This window comes from Hemitrygon akajei, chromosome 7 (genome assembly GCF_048418815.1).
Source record: "Hemitrygon akajei chromosome 7, sHemAka1.3, whole genome shotgun sequence".
Taxonomy (NCBI): Eukaryota; Metazoa; Chordata; class Chondrichthyes; order Myliobatiformes; family Dasyatidae; genus Hemitrygon; species Hemitrygon akajei.
Genome location: NC_133130.1, coordinates 106,505,315 through 106,528,383, shown reverse-complemented (window position 1 = coordinate 106,528,383; position 23,069 = coordinate 106,505,315). Strand labels below are relative to the sequence as shown.

Sequence of the window (23,069 nt, the reverse complement as noted above, 5' to 3'; positions counted from 1 at the left end):
CTCCTCAACATCAGCACCATGAAGACTGGAGCATGTGCAACACCTCCCTTCCTGAAGACGATGACCAACTCTTTTGTTGATTTTGAGAGAATGGTTGTTGTCATGACACCATGTCATTAAGCTCTCTATTTCCATCCTATATTCTGACTCAGAATTATTTGAAATATAACATACAATGGTGGTATCATATACAAACTTGCAGATGGAGTTAGAGCAGAATCTGGCTAGAGTAGAAGGCTGAGGACACATTCTTGGGAGGTACCAGTGTTGAGTATAATCATGGTGACATTGTTGTTTCCTATCCTTACTGACTGCAGTCTTTTGGTCAGGGAATTAACGATCCATTTGCAAAGGGAGGTGATGAATCCTAGGATTAAGATTTTGGAAATGAGTTTGTTTGGAATTATAGTGTTGAAAGGGGAGCTGTAGTCAATAAAATATAGTCAAATATATGTGTCCTTACCATCCAGATGCTCCGAGACTTGTATAGATTATCCAGCTTAAACCTGTTTTGGTGGTCGGTGAATTGCAGTGGTTCATTGTTATCTAGGAGGCTGGAATTAATGTGTGCCATGATTAGCCTCTTGAAGCTCTTCATGATGCTGGATGTCAGAGACATGGGGTGATAGTAATTACGACACATTACTTAAGTACTGGGACGATAATGGTCTTTGTAAAGTGGGTGGGAACCTTAGATTTGAGCAGGTAGAGGTTAAAGGATCTGCAAATACCCCTGCCACAGGGACATGGTTAGGGATAGTATCTGGGCCAAATTCTTTCTGATGGTTCACTCTCCAGAAGACAAATTTTACATATGCAAAGGTGACTCTGGATTGACGTACATTGGAGGCTGTCAAGTTGGGTAATGGCATTTCAATCTCCTTATGATCAAAAGAGCCCATGGTATTACAAGAAAGATACTAGCATGGATAAAGCAGTGACTGATTGGCAGGAGGCAAAGTGTGGTAACAATGGGAGCCTTTTTTGGTTGGCTGCAGTAACTAGTGGTGTTCCAAAGTGGTCTGTATTGGGACTGCTTCTTTTTACGTTATACATCAATGTCTTGGATGATGGAATTGCTAGCCTTGTGGCAAAGTTTGCAGATGATATGAAGCTAGGTGGAGGGGCAGGTAGTTTTTAGGAAGTAGAGAAGCTACAGAAGGACTTAGATTAAGAGAATGGGCAAAGAAGTGACAGATGGAATACAGTATTGGGAATTGTATGGTAGAAGAAATAAAAGGATATACTATAAATGGAGAGAAAATTCAAAAATCGGAGGTGCAAAAGGACTTGGGAGTCTTTATGCAGGATTCTCTAAAAGTTAATTTGCAGGTTGTGTCAGTAGTGAGAAGGCAAATGTGATATCAGCACTCATCTAATCTAATCTAATTTCAAGAGGATTAGTATTTAAAGCAAGGATGTAACATTGAGGCTTTATAAAGCTGTGGTGACGTCTCACTTCCAGTATTGTGAGCAGTTTTGGCTCTTGATCTTAGAAATGTTGTGCTGACATTGGAGAGGATTCAAAGGAGGTTCACAGAAATGATTCTGGGATTGAAAGTCTTGCCATATGAAGAGCATTTGATAGCCCTGGGCTTGTACTCACTGGAATTCAGAAGAATGAGGGGTGATCTGCTTACAACAAGGGAAGCAAGAGTCAGATACAAGAGAGTACCCCTGTGGCTGTCCCCCTGAACAATAAGTACTCATGTTTGAGTACTGCTGGGGGGACGGCCTACCTGGGGGAAGCAACAATGGCTGCACCTCTGGCATAGAGTCTGGCCCTGTGGCTCAGAAGGGTAAGGAAAGGAAGAGGATAGCAGCAGTGATAGAGGATTCTATAGTTAGGAGGTCAAACAGGTGATTCTGTGGATGCAGGAAAGAAACACGGATGGTAGTTTGCCTCCCAGGGGCCAGGGTCTGGGATGTTTCAGATTGCATTCACAATATCCTGAAGTGGGAAGGAGAACAACCAGAGGTTGTGGTACATTTTGATACCAACGACATAGGTAGGAAAAGGCTTATTGAGAAAGTAAGGAGGCATGGGATCCAAGGAGACCTTACTTTGTGGATCCAGAACCGGTTTGCCCACAGAAGGCAAAGAGTGGTTGTAGAAGGGTCATATTCTGCATGGAGGTCAGAGACCAGTGGCATGCCTCAGCGATCTATTCTGGGACCTGTTCTCTTTGTGATTTTTATAAATGACCTGGATGAGGAAGTGGAGGAATTGGTTAGTAAATTTACTGATGACACAAAGGTTGGTGGTGTTGTGGATAGTGTGGAGGGCTGTCAGAGGTTACAGCAGGACATCGATAGGATGCAAAACTGGGCTGAGAAGTGGCAGATGGAGTTCAACCCAGATAAGTGTGAAGTGGTTCATTTTGGTAGGTCAAATATGATGGCAGAATATAGTATTAATGGTAAGACACTTGGTAGTGTGGAGGTTCAGAGGGTTCTTGGGGTCCGAGTCCATAGGACACTCAAAGCTGCTGCACAGGTTGACTCTGTGGTTAAGAAGACATACGGTGCATTGGCCTTCATCAACCATGGGATTGAATTTAAGAGCTGAGAGGTAATGTTGCAGCTACTACTGGTCAGACCCCACTTGGAATACTGTGCTAAATTCTGGTTGCCTCACTATAGGAACGACGTGGAAATCAAAGAAAGGGTGCAGAGGAGATTTACAAGGATGTAGCCTGGATTAGGGAGCATGCCTTATGAGAATAGGTTGAGTGAACTTGGCCTTTTCTCCTTGGAGCTACGGAGGGTGAGAAGTGACCTGATAGAGGTGTATAAAATGATGAGAGGCATTGATCGTGTGGATAGTCAGAGGCTTTTTCCAAGGGCTGAAATGGTTAGAACAAGAGGGCACAGTTTTAAGGTGCTTGGAAGTAGATACAGAGGAGATGTCAGGAGTAAGATTTTTATGCAGAGGGTGGTGAGTGCGTGGAATGGGCTGCCAGCGATGGTGGTGGAGGTGGATACGATAGGGTCTTTTAGGAGAATCCTGGATAGGCACATGGAGCTTAGAAAAATAGAGGGCTATGGGTAACTGTAGGTAATTTCTACAGCATTGTGGGCCGAAGGGCCTGTATTGTGCTGTAGGTTTTCTCTCTTTCAATATTTTTACTAGTTTCTGCATAGAGGAATACAGAGTACAAGAAGATATATATTATAAGTCAAAAGAAAAAAATAAAATAGTACCAAATACATTGTATTAAAAATACGGTTACAATCACAAAACCTTGTATTCTTAAAAATTAAATTAAATCGTAATATTGAAATATAATAATTTGTTACACAGAAAAGAAAATCTAAACTCACTACCAAAGTCAGAGCTGTTAGGAAAAGCAAGAGAAAAGGGAAAAAAACCCTTATCATATAATAAAGTACATTATTAGCCACCATCTGGACTTTCACAACAAATCAAAGGTTTTGAAAGTAACTCAAAAATGGTCCCCACAATGTATAAAAGTCTTGGCTAGATTCAAAAGCTGAACAATGGATCTTCTGTAAATTTAAACATGACATAACATCCCGTAACCGTTGAACGTGAGTAGATGGAACAGCATCCTTCCATTTAAGCAAGAGCATCCTCCTGGCTATAAGAGAAATAAAAGCCAAAATGTGCAAATCAGGTGTCTCCAAAGTAAAGTCTAACACTGGTTTTCTTCAACTTGCCCATTGTATTAGCATTTTGTAAATAGTAAAATTTAGTTCGTTTAGCTTCTTGTAAACATTGCTAATGAAAGACACTTTTCTTGTTAGGAATTACGTGGGAATATTAGAGTGCATTGCAGGGTACGCCCACCTATGTCATTCAACTCTGTCGAAGGTGATGCAAGTATGTTGGAAAGGTAACATATGCTGCACCTCTGTGCTAAGTTATTTCCCTTTGCTGTAGCAGCTGGAAAGTTATAAGTGTAATGCCTACACATTTAGTGCTGATTATAGATGTAGTAGTTAGATTTTTGATAGCAATTGTACTCCCAGCCTTCATATCTGTGGGCTACAGAGGGGAGATGGTGACATCTAGGCTAGCTGCTGAATCTTTGAAGATGGACCAGTCTCCCAACTCAAAGCAGTCATGTGGAAACTCATCTATCTCCTGAGACCAGTACTATGTGACTTCACAGCAAACACATTGGAGGTGCAGAACATGTTGTTTGAACATCTTCTCTTCTGGTATGACTTATTGATTAAGTTCTGTGATATGCCATAGTTTATTAAATCCTTAGTTTTGTATCAGCCATAGCTGGCACATCTGGTATAGCCCCATTCATTTGACCACTTTGAGCCATCTTGGGCCAAAGATTCCAAGAGGCAGTGCTGAGGTTGCACATAGAAACATAGAAAATCTACAGCACAATACAGGCCCTTTGGCCTTCAATGCTAGCATTCTATTTTTCTAAGCTCCACGTACCTGTCCAGGAGTCTCTTAAAAGACCCTATTGTATCTGCCTCCACCACCGTTGCCAGCAACCCATTCCACGCAGTTACCACTCTCTGCGTAAAAAAAACTTACCCCTGACATCTCTGTACATACTTGCAAGCACGTTAAAACTGTGCCCTCTCATAATAGCAATTTCAGCCCTGGGAAAAAGACTCTGACTATCCACAGGATCAGTGCCTCTCATCATCTTATTCACCTCTATCAGGTCATCTCTCAACGTCCGCCGCTCCAAGGAGAAAAGGCCAAGTTCACTCAACCTATTCTCATAAGGCATGCTCCCCAATCCAGGCAACATCCTTGTAAAATCCTCTGCATCCTTTCTATGGTTTCCACATCTTTCCTGTAGTGAGGTGACCAGAATTGAGCACAGTACTCAAAGTGGGGTCTGACCAGAGTTCTGTACAGCTGTAACATTACCTCTCGGCTCTTGAACTCAATCCCACGGTTGATGAAGACCAATGCACCATTTGAGTGTCCTATAGACTTGGACCCCAATATCCCTCTGATCATCCACACTGCGAGTCACCTTTAATTGCATTATTTTCTGAATATTTCCTCCCATGGCATGGCTCAAAACGCAGTGTCTGTTTTCAGAGCCTGCTTTGGGTATGCGAGTGACATGGCATGCTCACAAGTGCCAACTGAGTATAACTAGCCCCTCGATACTGGGCATGTTGCCTTGGGAGAGGACATTGATATTGGTTTGTTTATCTTTGCAGTGAATTTTGAGGTGACAACTTTGAGTTAGATGCTCTTTACAGTGCTTTAAAGTGCCTGCTGTAGTTGGTCCTGGTCCTGGAAAACTTTACGATAGCAAAGATCACTACTGCTTGGTACTTCATAAGTTTTGTGCCAGGTTTGGGGTTTTGACATTTAAACATCCTTTGTGTTCTCAATTTATCAAGGGCCAGGCTGGTGCATGGAAGAAGATGTCTGCCTTCTCTGAGATGTAGTTCCTGTGATATCATTTATACTATTGTTTTGTCATAATATTTACATTAATTGTAGCTTCGTTGTTTTAAAATAAATATACTTTAAGTCAATTGCAGCTGAAACATCTCTGATTAACTACCATTTAAAACCCATTGGAACAGGCCTTTGTCTGTAAGAGCTATCAGTGCTCTCAGGAGAGTGCTGGCAGGGCCTGAAGATGCTGCAATTTGAGAGGGAGACAGTGGGAAGTTGTATAATTAGGAAGCTTTGAAAATCCAACAAAAAGCAACTAAATAGGCTATAAGAACAGAAGAGAAAAAGGAGGTGAGAATTGACATTGAACCATTGGATGATGATGCTGGTGAAGTAGTAATGGGGATAAAGAAATGGCAGATGAACCTATTGAGTATTTTGCATCAGTCTTCATTGTGGAAGACACTAGCAATGTGTCAGAGGTCCAGGAGAGGGTGCCATTGCTGTTACAAAGGAAATAGTGCTATGCAGACTCAAAGGTCTTAAGGTGGATAAGTCACCTGGACCAAATGGACTACATCCCAGAGTCCTGAGAGACGTTGCTCAAGAGGTAATGGATGCATTGGTCATGATCTTTCAAGAATCACTTGATTCGGACATGGTCTCAGAGGACTGGAAAATTGCAAATGCCATTCCACTCTTTAAGAAGGGAGGAAGACACAAGAGAGGAAATTATAGGCTAGTTAGCCAAACCTTAGTGCTTGGGTAAGTGTTGGAGTCTGTTATTAAGGATGAGGTTTCGATATACTTGGAGACTAATGATAAAATAAGTCAAAGTCAGCATGGTTTCTGTAAAGAGAAATCTTGCCTGACAAATCTGTTAGAATTTTATGAGGAAGTAACAAGCAGAGTGGACAAAGGAGAGGTAGTGGATATCATTTACTTGGATTGTCAGAAGGCATTTGATAAGGTGCCACACATGAGGCTGCTCAACAAGATAAAATCCTATGGAGTTACAGGAAAGATACTGACATTGATACGAGGCAACAAGTGGGAATAAAGGGGGCTTTTTCTGGTTGGCTGCCAGTGACTAGTGTTCCTCAAGGATCAGTACTGGGACTGATACTTTTCACATTATTTGCCAAAGATTTGGATAATGGAATTGATGGCTTTGTGGCAAAGTTTACGGATGATATGAAGATAGGTGCAATTTTTGCAACAGGACTTGGACAAATTGGAAGAATGAGCAAAAAAGTGGCAGATGGAATACAGTATTGGGAAATGTATGATAATACATTTTGGCAAAAGGAACAAAAGCACGGACTATTATCTAAATGGAAGAAAATTCAGACACCAGAGATGCAGAGGGTCTTGGGAGTCTTTTTGCCAGACTCCCAGAAGGTTAATTTACAGGTTGACTCTACGGTAAAGAAGGGAAATGCAGCATTGGCATTTATTTCAAGGGGAATAGAATATAAAAGCAAGGAGATAATGCTGAGCATTTATAAGGCACCTGTCAGGTTGCACTTGGAGTATTATCAGCAGTTTTGGGCTCTGTATCTCAAAGGATGTGCTCTCATTGGAGAGAGTCCAGAAGAGGTTCCTGAGGATGATTCCTGGAATGAAGGTGTTAACATATGAAGAGCGTTTGGCAGCTTTGGGTCTGTACTCACTGGAATTTAGAATGTGGGGGATCTCATTGAAACCTACTGAATGTTGAAAGTACTAGAGAGGGTGGACGTGGAGAGGATGTTTCCAATAGTGGGGGTATGCAGAACCAGAGGGCAAAATTGAGGAACAAGGTTTTAGAACAGAGGTAAGAGGAATTTTTTTTTAGCCAGAGAGTAGTGAATCTGTGGAATGCTCTGTTACAGACTGTGGTGAAGGCCAAGTCCATGGGTATATTTAAAGGAGAAGTTGATAGTTTCCTGATCGGTCAGGGCATCAAAGGATATGGTGAAAAGCCAGTTTTCTTTCTTCCGTGGATTCTGTCTGTTTCACCAATCGACTTCTTACTTCTTTGCTTCAACCCACCCCCTCCGTTTCACCTGTCGCGTGGTTCTTCTCCCTCCCCTCCCCCTACTTTTCATATCTACTCCTTAGCATTTTTTCTCCAGTCCTGCTGAAGGGTTTCGGCCCGATGCTGCCTGGTCTGCTGAGTTCCTCCAGCATTTTGTGTGTGTTGCTCAGATTTCCAGCATCTGCAGATTTTCTTTGTTTCTAACTTAGGCCTATTTTATCTCATGCTTCTAAGTACCCCAGAACCTCATTCTTAATAATGGATTCCAACATCTTCCCAACCACTAAAGCCAGGCTAACTGGCCTATTATTTCCTCTCTTCTGCTTCCCTCCCTTCTTAAGCATTGGAGTGACATTTGTAATTTTTTAGACCTCTGGAACCATTCCAGAATCTAGTGATTCTTGAAAGATCATTACCAATGCCTCCACAAACTTTTCATCTTCCTCTTTCAGAACCCTAGTGTGTGGTCCATCTGGTCCACATGACTGACCTGCCTTCTGACCTTTCAGCTTCCCAAGCACCTTCTCCTTAATAATGGCATCTACTCTCACTTCTGACCCCTACCACTCTCAAATTTCTGGCATACTGCTAGTGTATTCCACAGTGAAGACTGACAAAAAATACTATTAAGTTTGTCCGCCATTTCTTTGTCTGCCATTTCTACCTTTCAGGCATAATTTTTCAACAGTCCAATCTCCACACTTGCCTCTCTTACACATTATACCTTTTGGTATCCTCTTTCATATTATTGGCTAGCGTACCTTCATATTTCATCTTTTCTCTCCTTTTGGCTTTATTTGCTTTCTGTTGGTTTTTTAGAAACTTCCCAATCCTCTAACCTCCCATTAAGTTTTGATATATTACATCTCCTCTCTTTTCCTTTTCTGATGTCTTTGACTTCCTTTGTCAGCGTAGGTCACCTCATCCCAGTGTGGCCTCCTGTATATCGTTGAGATGCAGCATAGATTGGGATACCATTTTGTCAAGCATTTGCTGTCTGCCACAAAAAGTGGGATTTCACGGTAGCCACCCATTTCAATTCTACTTCCCATTCCCATTCCAACATGTCAGTTGAAGTCTTCCTCTACTGCCATGATGAGGCCACACTTAGGTTGGAGCAGCAACACCTTGTATTCCTTCTGGGTGGCCTCCAATCTGCTAGTATGAACATAGATTTCCTCAAACTTCCAGTATTTGCTTCCTTCTCCCTTCACCATTTCCCATTCCTGTTTCCCTCTCTCTCCTTACCTACCCATCACCTCCCTCTGGTGCTCCTCTCCCCTCCCCTTCTAATGTGGTCTTCTGTCCTCTATCAGATTTCCCCTTCTCTAGCCTTTATCTCTTTCACCAATCAACTTCCCAGCTCTTTATTTCACCCCTCCTCCTCCTAGTTTTACCTTTCACCTGCCTCCTTGTACTTCCACCTCCCTTCCCTCCACCTTCTTATTCCAACTCCTTCCCCTTTCCTTTCCAGTCTTGGTGAAGGGTCTTGGCTGGAAGCATTGATTGTTTCCTCTTTTCCATAGATGCTATCTGACTTGCTGAGCTCATCCAGCATTTTGTGTGTTCTGTCATATGATCACTGCCTCCTAAGTCTTTCTTTACCTTAAGAAAGGATGTGTCAGCATTGGAGAGGAAGTTTATGGGAATGAACCCAGGAACGAAAGGGTTAACATAAGCATTTGATGGCTGTAGATCTGTGGTCACTGGAGTTTAGAAGAATGGCAGGGGTATGTCATTAAAACTTTATGTAATTGAAAGGCCCAGACGAAGTGGTCATGGAGAGGATGTTTCCAATAGTGGGAAAGTCAAGAGCCAGAAGGCACAGCCTCAGAATAGAAGGGTGTAGAACAGAAATGAGGAGGAATTTCTTTAGCCAGATGATGATGAAAGGAGGCCAAGTCATTGGGTATATTTAAAGCGGTTCTTGATTTGGAAGGGTGTCAAATGTTACAGGAAGAAGGCAGGAGAATGAGATAGAGAGGAATAATAAAATGGGGTTGAGAGGGAAATAAATGGCAGAGTAGACTTGATGGACTGAATGACCTAATTCTGCTCTTTTGTCTTATGGTCTTACATGATATTTTACAGGTCTGTTGCTGGATCTGAGCAGGTGATTCATTTGATTAATGACGTGAGTACCATCTCCTTATTATCTAATATTAATATAATTTTTTGGTAATCTACCATGAAAGAATTATTACCTGGCATTTTAGTACAGGCGAGATCTGGTAATCCAGTTTTCAGAGAGTGCGTGTGTGCTGATGGAAAGGCCTTGCCAATGATGCACCCAGCCTGATTTCTGAATATCTTGCAACAATCAAGTCTGGCAAAAGCCAGAAAAGAAAGCTTTTACTTTTGTCATAAATTTAAAAAATAAATCATATGTTAATTTGTATCTTAGAATTTTTGCTTTGATATGCTGTCCTTTATGTCTGCCTTGAATTACCATAATCCATCTATTCATAGTTATTATGAATATACCCTTAATATTGTTAGATCTCTGCAGTGCAGTCTCCAGGATATATAAAGGCCCTGTCTTGAGCTGCTCTGGATCTAACCCATTTAGCATAATTGTAATGCCCATCAGCATCATGAGGACTGGTGGAAGTATTCAAGGATATCTTCAATCTTTCACTGCTGCAATCAGAGGGTCCCAACTGCTTGAAAAGAGTGACAATCATACCTGAGCCCAAAAAGACCAGTGTGAGCTGTCTCAATGACTATCATGTAGTTGCACTCACATCTTCTGTGATAAAGTGCTTTGAAAGGCTGGTCATGGCTAGAATCAACTCTTGGCTATACGTGGATCTGGATCCACTGCCATTTGCATATTGCCACAATATGTCTACAGTGTATGCAATCTTACTGGCTCTCCACTTGGCCTCTGATCACCTGGATAATGGTATTATCTATGCCAAGCTGCTACTTAGTGACTAGAGCTCAGTTTTCAACATAATCATACCCTCACTTTCAACCAGCAAGCTCCAAAACCTGGGCCTTTGTACCTTCCTCTGAAACTGGATCCTTGACTTCCTCACAAGGAGACCACAGTCAGTGTAGATTGGACATAACATTTCCTTCTCACTGACATTCAGCGCTGGTGCGCCTCAAGGACGCGGGCTTAGCCCACTGCCCTACTCTCTCTCCACACCCATGATTTGTGGCTAGGCACATCTCAAATGCTATCTATAAATTTGCTGATGACACAACTATTGTTGGCAGAATTTCAGATGGTGATAAGGAAGCATACAGGAGTGTGATAGATCAACTGGTTGAACCTTTACAACCTTTACAGTTACAACCTTGCACTTAACATCATTAAGACCCAGGAATTGATTGTGGATTTCAGGAAGGGAATTGATGGTTCAGAAAGGAAAGAGTGAGCAGTTTCAAGTTCCTGGGTATGGACATCTCTGATGATCTAGCCTGGGCCCATCATATTGATACATTTAAAAAGAATGCATGACATGCAGCTATATTTTATTAGGTGTTTGAGGAGAAGAGGTATGTCACCAAAGACACTTGTAAATTTCTACAGATGTACCTTGGAGAGCATTCTAATTGGTTGAAATTAGTATGGAGTGGAGTATGGAGGGGCCACTGCACAGGATTGGAAAAAGCTGCATGAAGTTGTAAACTCAAGCAACTCCCTCCCCAAAATCAAGGACACCTTCAAAACGCAATGCTTCAAAAAGCTGGCATCCATTATTAAGGACCCCCATCACCCAGGACATGCTCTCTTTTCATTGCTTCCATCAAGGAGGAGGTATAGGAGCCTCTAGACACACACTCAACATCTCAGGAACAACTTCTTCCCCCGGCCATCAAATTCCTGAATGCAATAAGCCCACATGTACTACCTCAGGTTTCTTCCTCTGTTTTTCCACTATTATGTAACAAATTATGTATTTAAATGAAATGCAGTACAAATTAGTACATGACAAATACTACTACGGTATGATAAAACTGTGTATTAGTTCCCAGTAGTTATCAATGCTACTTTTGTCATGTTCTTTTGATAGACTATAAACAAACAAAATCAGCGCAGATACAGTACCTATAAAAAGTATTCATCCCCCCCCCAAGAAGTTTTCATGTTTTATTGTTTTATAACATTGAATTGCAGTGGATTTCATTTGGATTTTTTGACTGATCAACAGAAAAAGACAGGGACCCTTCATTAAGACTGGAGAAAAAAATGAGTCAGAGTAAGAGAGTGGGGAAAGGGGATGAAGAACCACAAGGTGAAAGGTGAAATGGTGGTCAGGGAGGAGTGAAGTAAAGAGCTGGAAAATTTATTGGTGAAAGAGATACAGGGCTGTAGAAGGGGAATCTGATAGGAGAGGACAGAAGGCCATTGGAAGTAAGAAAAGGGGCAGAGAGAGGTGATAAACCCAAAGGAGATAAGGTGAGAGAGGGGAATGGGGAATAGCGGGTGGGGGGAGCATTACCAGAAGTTCAAGAAGTCGATTTTCATGCCATCAGGTTGGAGGCTACCCAGATGGAATAAGGTGTTGCTGTTCCAACCTAAGTGTGGCCTCATTGTGACAGCAGAGGAGGCCATCGACTGACATTGGAATGGGAATGGGAAGTGGATTTAAAATGGGAGGGGCACTGGGAGATCCCACTTAGTCTGGCAGATGGAGCATGGGTGCTTGGTGATGTGGTCTCCCAATCTGTGTCAGGTCTCACCAATATACAGGAGAGCACCGGACACAGTAGATGACCCCAGCAGGCTCACACGTGAAGTGGTGCAGATGTGGCACTTACTCTGCTTGCAAGGATAAGTGCCAGGAGGGAGATCAGTGGGGAGGGGTGAATGGATAAGGGAGATATGTAGGGAGTAATCTCTGTGGAAAGCAGAAAGTGGGTGGGGAGTGTGGAGGAAAAGACGTGCTTGGTGGTGAGATCCCATTGATGCTGGGGGAAGTTATGGAAAATCATGTATTGGATGTGGAGGCTGGTCAGGTGGTAGGTGATGTCAGGAGGAACCTTATCCCTGGTACTGTGGCGGGAGGATGGTGGGAAGGCAGACATGCGTGAAGTGGAAGAGATGTGGTTGAGAGCAGAGTTGATGGAGGAAGAGAAGCCCCTTTCTTTGAAGAAAGAGGACATCTTAGTTCTAGATTGAAACATATCCTAAGAGCAGATGGAGTGGAGACAGAGGAATTGAGAGAAGGGAATGGCTTGGATTCCCAGCATCTGCAGATTTTCTCTTGTAAATAATTGATTACATAAGTATTCATCCCCTTCAAGTCAGTATTTAGTAGATGCATCTTTAGCAACAATTACAGCCTTGAGTCTGTGGGGATAGATCTCTGCCAGCTTTGTACATCTGGTCACTACAATTTTTCCCCATTCTTTACAAAATTGCTCAAGCTCTGTCAGGTTGCATGGGGATTGTGAATGAATAGCCCTTCTCAAGTCTAGCCACAAATTTCTCAATTGTTTTGAGGTTTGGACCCTGACTTTGCCACTCTTTGTTGTTTTTAAGCCATTCCTGTGTAGCTTTTGGCTTTATGCTTGGGGTCATTGTTTTGCTGGAAAACAAATTTTCTTCCAAGACACAGTTCTCTTGCAGACTGCATCAGGTTTTCTTCCAGGATTTCCCTGTATTTTGCTGCATTTATTTTACCCTCTACCTTCAGAAGCTTTCCAGGGCCTGCTGCAGTGAAGCATCCCCACAACATGATGCAGCCACCACCATGCTTCACAGTAGCACCTTCAAAGATGGTGTGTCTTTGATTATGTGAAGTGTTTCGCTTACGCCAAACATAGCGCTTGGTCTGCTGGCTGAAAAGCTCAATTTTGGATTCATTAGATCATAGAACCTTCTTAAAACTGACTTCAGAGTCTCCCACATGCCTTCTGGAAAACTATAGCCGAGATTTCGTCTGAGTTATTATGGAGGAGGGGGCTGAATGCAGGCAGTCCCCGGGTTACAAACAAGTTCCGTTCCTGAGTCTTCTTTAAGTCGGATTTGTACGTAAGTTGGAACAAGTACATCCGGTATTATTTAGCATCAGTCAAGCGTTTGTCTTAGTATATAGTATGTATTTTACCTTTCTATGCATATAAAACACTTAAGAAACATATGTTTTCCAATAATTAAACCACTGTGTTGCTTAGTAATAATTGTAGCTTTCATCAGGGCCTTTCACATACTCCATTGTTCTCACCTTATCCTTTAAAATTGTTCCGATCGTTGACTAACTGTAGCCTAACACTTTTCCAGTGACTGATGACGTTTCACCTCTTTCCAAACACTTTATTATTTCCACTTTATTTTCAGTAGTGATCGTTTCCCGTCAATGGAAACTGTAGGCAGCGGGTCCCCAGCTCCGCCGGGTCCTAAGGACCACCACACTGAATTTCCCGGGTTCTAAAGTCCACCACACTGAGACAGATTAAATGGGACAAGTGGGGGCTGTGCTGGGTTTGGGTATTTGATCCTCCACAATAGTCTGCGAGGGAATTTAAACTGGAGGTGGCAGTGTTTTTTTAACGAGGTCGAGTTGTGAGCTCGACATCAACCCGGTGCGCTTGGGAGTGGTCTGTCACTGGATCGAACTCGAGAACCTCTGTTCTCGAGCCCGGCGCTGATCTCACTGTGCCACCAGCTGACCGGAAAAGGGGTGGGGGGTCAGGGTGAATTTTGCTCAGAAAAATTTAAGCCAAATACAAAGTTACACACTCAACACAGTGTCAACGGCAATGACTTAAAATGGCGGAAGGCATTGCAATCCGACTTAAAATGGCAGACAGCGTTGCAATCTGACTTAAAATGGCGGACAGTGTTCTCCTTCCTCGGTTTATAAGTATGAGTTGTTCGTAAGTCGGACGTTCATAACTTGGGGGCCACCTGTACTTATGCAAACAATTATTTTGTGTTTTATATTTGTTTCCTTAAGGTTGTTAGAGCTCCCAATGATGTGCCTCAAATAACCTCTGACAACCAAGTCCAGCTCCTGGCCTTCATGTGTGACTTATCTACTAAGCCCGGCTAAACCATTTCTAAACAGGCAGTTGACTGGTGCTTTAAAACCAGTCACTTTGGGCAGATGGAGCTCCTCAGCTGTAGTGGTAGCTCATCTAGGAGAAGGAAAATTCTGATCTCAAATTTCTGCTGCCTTGCAGCTATACCCAGTCATGGGGAATGCTTCTGGAGTAAACCCCAAGACAAAAATTCGGAGCTGGAGTCCCTAAATCAGTTCTACATTGAGTTCAATGTTGAATGGCAACTCCTACAACTGAACTGTATCGGTCTCTGTCATTCCTTTGGGTTCATCGGTAGCGTGGAGAGGGGAAGATTGCTACATGGGCAACAGCTTTTTTTGTAATTAATTTGTAATTAATTTAGATCACTTTGTAGAGATCTGTTTTCACTGACACAAATGGTTTTTTTTTCTGTAGATCAGTGTCAAAAAAGACAAAGTAAATCCACTATGACTCAATGTTGTAGAATAACAAATCATGAAAACTTCCGGGGGCGGGGATGGTGAATACTTTTTATAGACACTGTATGTGGTACAGATAGTGCATTACCTTTATACAATGTGTTTGCCATTGCATCCTACAAATGTTTGTTTCCATTCAAGATGATTGTAAGTACCTTAAAAATTTTCATAGCTTCAAACTTGTTGAAGTAGTGAAATCATCTAATTTTTACTCCCGGCCATTTCTGGCATCTCCAAGCCTCAATGATGAAACCACATTGAGCAAAACAGTTCTGAATTGTCTTACTGCTTATTTCTCACCAACTATCACTGCCATAAATTGGTTCTTTATGAATACAAACACACACAACTGATACTATTTAAAAATTGTTCGCTCTAAGCTCAATGTAGGGTCTAATGGCCACACAAGTGCACGTGACTGATGTTAGTTGGAGACTGTTTGGCAACAGTCTCCTGTCCTAATTGGCATAGTGTCTTAAATAAATGAAGGTAATCCTGCCTATTTTCTCGGTTAGTTTTTGATCTATAAGAGTTGTCCAAAATATACAGCTGCCCCAATTAACCGATGTCCCAATGAACCAAAATCCACTGTATATACCTATTATTATGTCTTGCAGTGTACTGCTGCCGAAAAACAACAAATTTCATGGCATATTCTGGTGATATTAAACCTGATTCCACTGTTGTATTCTTTCTTTCCCTGCTCATTGCCATCACCGCCATAATCACAGTGTCTGAGCTGCCAATTACAGGTGTTCTAAGCTGATCCTTACTACAAATTTAATACTTGAGGTACCCCTTTTGATTGCTGGTTGAAGGAGATTTTAAAATAGGAAATACGATGCTTATTTGTGATTAATAACTTAGGAACAATGCAAAGAATTCTGAAATATTATTGATCTGAAGTATAAGCACTTTTTCTCTTGTAGCCATTTCCTAATTTGCAGAGTAATTCCAATATTTTCTAGTTTCGTTTTAGGTTTATTTTTATGCTCATTTTAAAACAGTTTTGACTTGAGTTTGTTTACAGTCCAGAGAAGAAAGCAGTATCTAATCTACACGCACGAAAAGAGAGGCTTCAGTCAGAGAAAGCAAAAGAAAAGAAAAGCTAAAGATTTCTTTTTCTTTCCCTTCTTTATACCTGCTCAGCTATGACAGTAAAAATGTCAGGCAAGAGAGTTTAATGCTCTTCTTGTGGGATGTGGGAAGTCACGGAGACCTTCAGTGTCTCCAAGGACTACAACTGTGAGAAATGCATCCAGCTGCAGCTTCTAACAATCTGTGTTATGGAGTTGGAGCTGGAACTGGATGAACTCTGAATCATTTGGGAGGCTGAGGGGGTGATAGATACGACATATGGAGAGGTAGTTACATCCAAGGTGCAGAGCACAGGAAACTGGGTGACAGTCAGGAAGGGGAAGGGGTTAAGGAGCCGGTATAGAGTAGCCCTGTGGCCATGCCCCTCAACACTGGTATATCACTTTGGATACTGTTGGGAGGTATGACTGACTAGAGGAAAGTCACAGTGGTTGGGTCCCTGGCACTGAATCTGCCTCTGTGACTCAGGAAGGAAGAGGGGAGAGGAGGCATGCTGTGGTAATAAGGGATTCATTAGTTAGGGGAATAGACAGGAGGTTCTGTGGGCGAGAAGGAGATTCCCGGATGGTATGTTGCCTACCGGGTGCTAGGGTTTGGGACATCTCAGATCGAGCCCTCAGTATTCTTAAGTGGGAGGGTCAACAGCCAGAAGTTGTGGTCCAGGGTGAATGAGCAGCTGTAGCACTTAGGCCATTTGCAGGGAAAGTGCCAGGAGGGATGATTGGACAAGAGAATCACAAAAGGAGAGATCCCTGCAAGGGGGGGGGGGGAGGTAAAGATATGTTATCTTTTATATCAAAGGGTAGGATCCTTTGGAGATGGAGGATGATGTGCCAGATGCGGATGGTAAGTAAGGACAAGAGAAACTCTATCACTGTTAAAGCAGCAGGAAGATGGGGTGAGCACGGATGTTCATAAATGGAACAGTTGCGGGTGAGGACAGCATCAATGTTGGAGGAAGGGAAACTCCATTCTTTGAAGAAGGGGGACATCTCTGATGCTCTGGAAAGGAAAGCCTCATGAGTGAATGAATTGAGTTTATTTTGTACATCCTTCACATACCTGAGGAGCAAAAATCTTAATGTTATGTCTCCATCTAAATGTGCAATGTGCAATCATGGTAATTTATAATAAATAGAACAGTCAGTGTAATATAGAATACGCTCAAATTAGCGTTCCCAGCAGCCCATTCTACGCACTTATCACTCTCTGTGTAAAAAACCTAACCCTGACATCTCCTCTGTACCTACTCCCCAGCACCTTAAACCTGTGCCCTCTTGTAGCAGCCATTTCAGCCCTGGGGGAAAAAGCCTCTGACTATCCACATGGTCAATGCCTCTCATCATCTTATACACCTCTATCAGATGAGGGAGAGCTTGTTTTCTTGACACCACTGTGTCAGAGATGGCTTCTTCCCTGTAGGTCACCTCGTTATTGTTTGAGATAAGGCCAATCATTGTGTCATTGGCAAATTTAATTAGCAGAATGGAGCTGCGGGTGGCAATACAGTCATGGGTATATAGGGAGAATAATCTTTATTCTTGCTTTCCAGCAAATATGATAACAGAAATTTGTTATTGTAGTGGAATAGATTGATTCACTTGTGAAATACTGCTATCATTTTAAAATTACAGAAAATGACTTTTTGGTTTGGCTTGTCAAATCTGACATATTACATGTACTGTATTGATTCATCTGACTGTATACATGTATTGTTGCCAGTTAGCTCTGAAGAGAGATCAAATGGGCCAGTGTTTTCTTTGGAAAAGGGGAGGCTGTGAGGGGTATTTAATTGACAAGTATAAAATCATGTAGTGCCTAGATAGAGTAAGTAGTAAGGACCTAGTTTCCTTGACTGAGAGCTTAAAAACAGGGAAAATAGATTTAAAATTCAAGCTCAAGTCTATTCCTCATTTAACCATACATGACTATCCATGAATACAAACAAAACAACATTACTCCAGAGCCAAGGTGCAAAACACAGTACCAGTGATACACAGCACAAGGCACATATAGCACATAATAGACATACAAGATATCAGTAAGATAGTTACTTAAAAAATATGGTCCAAGACCGAGTCCACAAACGTTGCAGCAGTCTCCATTTGAATATAATAAGGCTTGTCTTTTACCGAGTGAACACTCATAGAAGGATGGGAGACACTACAAGGGAGGAAAAAAGTCACTGAAGGGTGGTGGAGAACTTAAAGCTTAATGCAAGTGTGGCAGAAACAGAAACCATCATACAAAGAGTATACGAAGAGTCACAGTCTAGGACTATGCACCTAAATGCTACAAGGTATGTTGAGCTGTGATTTGGAGGAGTATGTTGAGGAGTTATTTATAGGTGCAAAGGATTGTTATTAAAAGAGGTTGCCCTCATTAAATACTTCAGATGCTGGGAATCTGAAATAAAAATTAGAAAATAGTGAAGCCCTGAGAGAGTCAGAAGGAACTGTGGAAAGAGAACGATTTCATATTGATGAGTTTTCATCAGAACTAGAATGTTAATGTCATGTTTATTGTGTTACGTAACCTCGTAACCAGGTAACTTACCAGCAAAGATAGCGGGATCAGCTGAGTCGGATGCTACTATTTTCAAACGTTTTATTCAAAAAGAAAGGGCACAAACGTATGGTTAATACAAAACATTCAGATCATATACATCGTCAAAACTCAATCTAAAACACCGGTGTAATAATAATCAATCAGAAATAAGCTCTATAGTTGTCTAGGGGTAATACTGAGTCCAATTGAAATATAAAGAGTCACTCAGAAGTTTGCAGGCTTCTCCCTTTTGGGAACCGCTGGGGTTTTCACGTTGGAGAGAGAGAGATGGTTTAGAAAAGATAAACACTTGCCCGTTGTCTTTACAGAGCAAATCCTTGGAATCAGGGGAGCAGGCTTCCCCGTTGTTATTTAAAAGCGGTCTTCCGATGGTTCCAGCCACAGATTCAAAATTTGGAATCTAACGCACGTGGCTTCCTTCAAAATGGCTTCCCGCTCCCACGGGAATCGGTATCGTGCTTCCTTGGTGTCTCCTTGGTGCGTCTGAGGGTTTCCCCCCCTCAGACCCTCCTTTATACTTCTTCATGGGATCGCAGGTGTCAATCAGGTTGCAGGTAATGCGATCTCTCTCTCAACCAGCCCACTTTGCCCGAGGGCTTTTCACGTGGTCTCCATGAGACAATAGTCAATGTCGCCTTTATTCTGCTTCTTGGGAGAACGTGGTCTTCCGCACGTCTCTCTCTCTCTCTCTCCCATTTTCCTGTGTCTATTCAGCACGTCTCTTTCTCTCTTGGGTCAGTTGACCCCCCCTTGACTAGGGCTCTTGCGATTCTCACAAAGGAGGGGGCCGAGGGCATAACAATTGTTATTTGCACAAATACATGGATGCACAGATGCAATGAGGAGCTTACTTGCATCATGGGCACATAGCATCATATGAGGAGGGTTCACAAGAAAAATACAAATTAAACATAAATTATAACAATTTTACAAGGAAAAACACACAATTAGGAGGAAAAATCAATGTCTTAAAATAGACATGTCTCAGAGTGTCTCTAATAGTCACAATGTTGCTAAACTACAGTTATACGGTTGTACAGTTTGATGCAAGAACTGAATGGTTGAAGGGAAGTCATTCTTGAACCTGATGGTATAGAACTTCAGGCTTCTGTCCCTGCTGCATGACGATGGCATGGCTCACATTAGGGAGATCTTTGATAGATGTTGCCTTCTTGAAGCATGCCCTGTAGATGCCACTGATAGTGGGGAGAAACGTGCTTCTGATTACTTGGGCTAAGGTCACTACTCTCTGCAGCTTCTTATGTTCCTGCATACTCAGTTATTCTTCCAGACCATGAGGATGGTTTCAACAGCACATCTGTAGAAGTTTGTCATTGTGTAGAAGCGTCAGAGTGTATGATGTAAGGAAAAGGAAAAAAGGAAAGAATGTCACCTTCAAAATGGAGGAAGGTAAATTGGATTAAATGGCAGAGGATGGTGATTCAAGACCAAAATGAGCAGTAATAGAAGAAGTAAACAGTCCAGTTTTGAATCTTAATGAGGATGACTAATGGGTCAGGAGATAAACCTCTACTCCTTGACCTTGTAATGGGAATGATACTCCTTGAACTCTGCAGGTCGACCAGTGTCTGTGGGGGAGGGGGGGGGGGGAGGTGGAGAAATTGTTGACGGCTCAGATTGAAACTCTACATCCAGAATAAGAGTGGAGAGAGGAGATAGCCAGTATAAGGAGGAGAGGGTGATGGACTGAAGAAGGGATTGAAGGGTGATGGACAGATAAATCAAGCAAGGAAAGAGGGGGTTAGTTGAAATTGAGATACAGAGGCAGGAGGAGGATGAGGAACAAAACCTTATATTCCACATGGGTGGACTATAAACCAATGCTATGAACAATGAATTTTCCATTTTCAGGCAATTCTCACCTCCATTTAGCCCCCACAACTCCCTATCCCCGTTGTTCCTTTTCCTGCATCTTTCTTCTGCACTCTCAGTCCTGATGTAGGGTTTTGACTCAAAATGATGATAATTACTTCTCCACCATCAGATTTCCTACTTCCCTCCAGCAGTTTGTTGCATCTGCAGTCTTTATTAACTTAAGTTACAGCTTCATAATATAACAAATCTATTTTTGTGTGCAGGAAACCATTCAAGTAAAATGCAGTCGCTCTGGTCTTACAGCAGTAACAAGATGTTTGAATTTGAACGGTAAGTGATAACAGTCACAGTGCATTTTTGGTAAATACTAACAAACTGGTGAAAAGAAAGCAATAGGTTGTGGTAATTTATTGCAGAGCTGTTCTGTGTAAACGGTCTTAGTGGCTATAACAAACAGAGACAAATAAATGGCCATACTGGGAACAAAACTACAAGCTATTTGTATAAAAGGCAAAAGCCAGCCAAGCATCTTGGTACTGTGAGAGACAGAAAAAATGCAGCAAAATGCAAAAAAAAATGGTGAACTAGAAAATGAGAGTACAAAAGAAATTTGCAAGGTGAATCAAAATGAACAGAAAATAATTATGATTGAGGTAAAACAGGCGATGAAGAGCAACATTAGCAACTTGTAGAGATATTGGTGACAGTATAAATGAAAAGAAGAAATTAGTATACAATGAATGATTATTTTTTGCATTAGTGGTTTTGGACCCTTTATCTGAGAAAGGATGTGCTGGCATTGGAGAGGATGCAAGGAACATTCACAAGAATGATCCCTGGATTGAAAGAGTTGATGTCTGAGGAGCATCTGATAACCCTGGGCCTGTACTCACTGGAATTTTGAAGAATGAGGGGAGATCTCATTGAAACCTGTAAAATATTGTAAGGCCTAGATAGAGTGGACGTGGAGAAAATGTTTCCCATAGTGGAGGTGCCTAGCCTTGGAGTACAAGGACATAATTTTAGAACAGAGATCAGGATGAATTTCATTAACTGGAGTGTGGTGGTATTGTGGAATTCATTGCCATGGACAGCTATGGAGGAAAAGTCATTAGGTATTTTTAAAACGGAGGTTGATATAGAAACATAGAGCATAGAAAAGCTACAACACAATACAGACCCTTCGGCCATCAATGCTGTGCTGAACATGTACTTACTTCAGAAATGACCTAGGGTTACCCATAGTCCTGTATTTTTCTGAGCTCCATGTACATATCCAAGAGTCTCTTAAAAGACCCTATCGTATCCGCCTCCACCACCATTGCTGCCAGCCCATTCCATGCACTCACTACTCTCTGCATAAAAAACTTTATTACAACATTAAATCACAGTGGATTTAATTTGGCTTTTTTTGACACTGATCAACAAAAAAAGACTTTTCTGTGTTAAAGTGAAAACAAATTTCTATAAATTGAATTGAATTGACTTTATTACTTACATCCTTCATATACATGGAGGAGTTAAATCTTTACTTCTCTGTCCAAATGTGCAATTTATGGTAATTTATAAAAATAGTATGTACAACAGAACAGTCAATAGTAACATAGAAATACAGTCGTGTCAGTGTGAATTAAGCAATCTGATGGCCTGGTGGAAGAAGCTGTCCCGGAGCCTGTTGGTCCTGGCTTTTATGCTGCGGTACCGTTTTCCAGATGGTAGCAGCTGGAATAGATTGTGGTTGGGGTGACTCAGGTCCTCAATGATCCTTCGGGCCCTTTTTACACACCTGTCTTTCTAAATGTCCAAGTGGGAATAGTGGGAAGTTCACATCTACAGATGCGCTGGGCTGTCCGCACCACTCTCTGCAGTGTCCTGCGAATGAGGGAAGTACGGTTCCCATACCAGGCAGTGATGCAGCCAGTCAGGATAATCTCAATTGTGCCCCTGTAGAAAGTTCTTAGGATTTGGGGGCTTATACCAAACTTCTTCAACTGTCTGAGATGAAAGAGGTGCTGTTGTGCCTTTTTTCACCACACAGCCGATATGTTCAGACCACGTGAGATCCTTTGTGATGCTTAAGCCAAGGAACTTAAAGCTGTTCACCCTCTGAACCCCAGATCCATTCATGTCAATAAGGGCTAGCCTGTCTCCATTCCTGCTGTAGTCCACAACCAGCTCCTTTGTTTTTGCGACATTGAGGGAGAGGTTGTTTTCTTGACACCGCTGTGTCAGGGTGATGACTTCTTCTCTGTAGACTGCCTCATTATTATTTGAGATTAAGCCAATCAGTGTAGTGTCATCAGCAAACTAAATTGGTCTTAATTAATGAATTATTAAACACAAAATAATTGATTGCATAATTGCTCATCAAGTCAGTAGATACATCTTTGGCAACAATTACAGCCTTGAGTCTGTGTGGATAGATCTTGATCAGCTTTGCACATCCGGACACTGCAATTTCCTCACCCCGCCCCAATCTTCTTTACAAAACTGCTCAAATTATGTCAGATTACATAGGAATTTTGAATGAACAACCCATTTCAAGTCCAGCCACAGATTCTAAATTTGATTGAGATCTGGACTCTTATTTGGCCACTGCAGGACATTAACTTTGTTGTTTTTAAGCCTTTTTTTTATGGAAACATAGAAAACCTACAGCACAACACAGGCCCTTCAGCCCACAAAGCTGTGCTGAACATGTCCTTACCTTAGAACTGCCTAGGCTTAC

At 41.9% G+C, this 23,069-nt stretch overlaps 1 protein-coding gene across 1 annotated transcript in view; it reads left to right on the top strand.

Annotated features, from left to right (window-relative positions):
- kif25 (kinesin family member 25) overlaps nucleotides 1-23,069 on the top strand; it is a 171,603-nt gene that overhangs the window by 50,645 nt on the left and 97,889 nt on the right. Inside the window, exons 6-8 of the mRNA XM_073050272.1 lie at nucleotides 3,769-3,857; nucleotides 9,471-9,513; nucleotides 20,605-20,671. Of these exons, the coding sequence (XP_072906373.1) occupies nucleotides 3,769-3,857; nucleotides 9,471-9,513; nucleotides 20,605-20,671 (199 nt within the window). The remainder of the gene's footprint in view (nucleotides 1-3,768; nucleotides 3,858-9,470; nucleotides 9,514-20,604; nucleotides 20,672-23,069) is intronic.